This window comes from Triticum dicoccoides, chromosome 4A (assembly GCF_002162155.2).
Source record: "Triticum dicoccoides isolate Atlit2015 ecotype Zavitan chromosome 4A, WEW_v2.0, whole genome shotgun sequence".
Classification (NCBI taxonomy): Eukaryota; Viridiplantae; Streptophyta; class Magnoliopsida; order Poales; family Poaceae; genus Triticum; species Triticum dicoccoides.
Window position 1 is genome coordinate 625,011,584 of NC_041386.1, and position 1,755 is coordinate 625,013,338.

Consider the following 1,755-nt stretch of genomic DNA (forward strand, 5'->3'; position numbering starts at 1 on the left):
TTTTGCTCTATCTCGTCATCCAAACATTTCCCATTTATGCATGTAACGTTGATAGTTGCACGTGAGAAGTGTATAGCTAGATGACATTGAGCACTTATAATTCATAGACCAATCTTCATATATAAGAAATCATCACACATTACAGATAACAGAAGAGATGAAATACCCACATCTAGACATCCACGATGAGAACTTGTACATAAGCTGCAAGTCGCCATTGCTGTGCAGGTCAACATTTATTATGTAAAAAGTTCTATAGATATTTAGGGAAATTTTATTTTAAGTAAGTAGGATGCTATATCCATAAAGTTCCAAACAAGAATGGGCCCACCAAGTAATTGTGAGCCACACTGAACTTGGACAAGGATGTATGAGCTGCACCAGGGAAGCCGAAATCAATCTACTAACAGATCATTAACCGCCAGTTACGACTTTGTTGTCCCCGGACACGACATGGTTGCTCCCTGATACAACATTATTATTCCCAGTTACCCTATTATTATTGCCGGATACAGTATTGTTGCTCCCAGTAACGACATGATTGGTGTCAACTATGACATTGCTGCTCCCAGATGTGACTGTGTTGTTGCTCCCAGAAACATTGTTGTTATCCCCAGATATAACAGTGTTGCCGTTCCCAGATACAATATTGCCACTCCCAGATCTGACACTGTTGTTGGTCCCAGTAATGGTATTTGGTTGTTGTTGTTGGAGTGTTCTTCTATTGCTCTTCACATACAATAGCAAGTTAGTAAAAGCAATACGTCCACAACGGTGAGGCCCTTGAGTAGTGTCAAACCCTTGGGTGCCTCACCAACCAAATGAATTATTTGAGTGATCCAAGTACCTTCCGGGCGAAGCCCCGCCGCGCTTGGAGGTCATCAGGGTGGCACGTCGCGTAGGCCGCCGGCAGGAGAAACGCCAAGAAGGCGAGCAACAGGAAGCATTTCGTCATGGACTCAGCTGTGGCCTGTGGTATGGTATGTATACACAAAGCATGAACTCAGCAAGAAACCAGTTTGGGATGCTGGTGATTCTCAAGTGCCCTTGGCAAAAACTGCTTGGGTGGTGCACCTCATCTTATACTCGTGCATGAGTGTGTGTAACCATGCGTTGCAAGTACGTACGTACTAGTCAGTGGCCACAATAGTCAGTGTGCGTGCGGAGTGCCAATTCAAACTTTAATTTTCTTGCATTTTTCATGCATGAGGTGCTGTCTGTCGACTGAAGGAATTGGTGGGTGGCATGGACCATGGATCCAAGGTGGCAGCTCCTGCTCCTCAGCTTCAGTGGTCCCGTCCCGTTGTCGTGGACAGGTCCGCTCTAGTTCATTCATGTTTCTCGACTTTTCTTAATAAGCCAACTAATGCAAATGACTTTCATGGCATATTTCTTGCACACGCACAATAAAAGTATTAGCTTCGAGAACAAACTTTATTGTATGCGGACAAAATGATCTTCCAGTACTTCGTGAAGATGCTGCGTGCATGTCTGTTCACATGGTATATAGGAGAACTTGCTGCTTGTGAATGGTGTTCTGTTTCTAGAAAAAAAATGCACAACAGTGAAGGCAACAACCACAGTCCGTCCTTCATGTAATAGTTGCATAAACTGACGTGAAAGTTATAATTAACTAGATGAAACCCCGCGCGTTCTTACGGCACATGTAGTCAAAGTCATATTTTAGGAAACCAAATGCCATATGTGGTAAGCTATCTAAAAAAGGAATCCAAAATTAGATATTACATAGAGATG

At 43.2% G+C, this 1,755-nt stretch overlaps 1 protein-coding gene across 1 annotated transcript; it reads right to left on the minus strand.

The window, feature by feature from the left end:
• Positions 1–260: 260 nt before the first annotated feature.
• LOC119289432 (autotransporter adhesin BpaC-like) lies at positions 261–1,036 on the minus strand. The gene is made up of 2 exons (XM_037568757.1): positions 848–1,036; positions 261–729 (listed from the first exon to the last, which is right to left on the minus strand). The coding sequence occupies exons 1-2, from the start codon at positions 953–955 to the stop codon at positions 415–417; spliced, it is 423 nt and encodes a 140-aa protein (XP_037424654.1). The 5' UTR covers positions 956–1,036; the 3' UTR covers positions 261–414.
• Between the last annotated feature and the right edge of the window lie 719 nt (positions 1,037–1,755).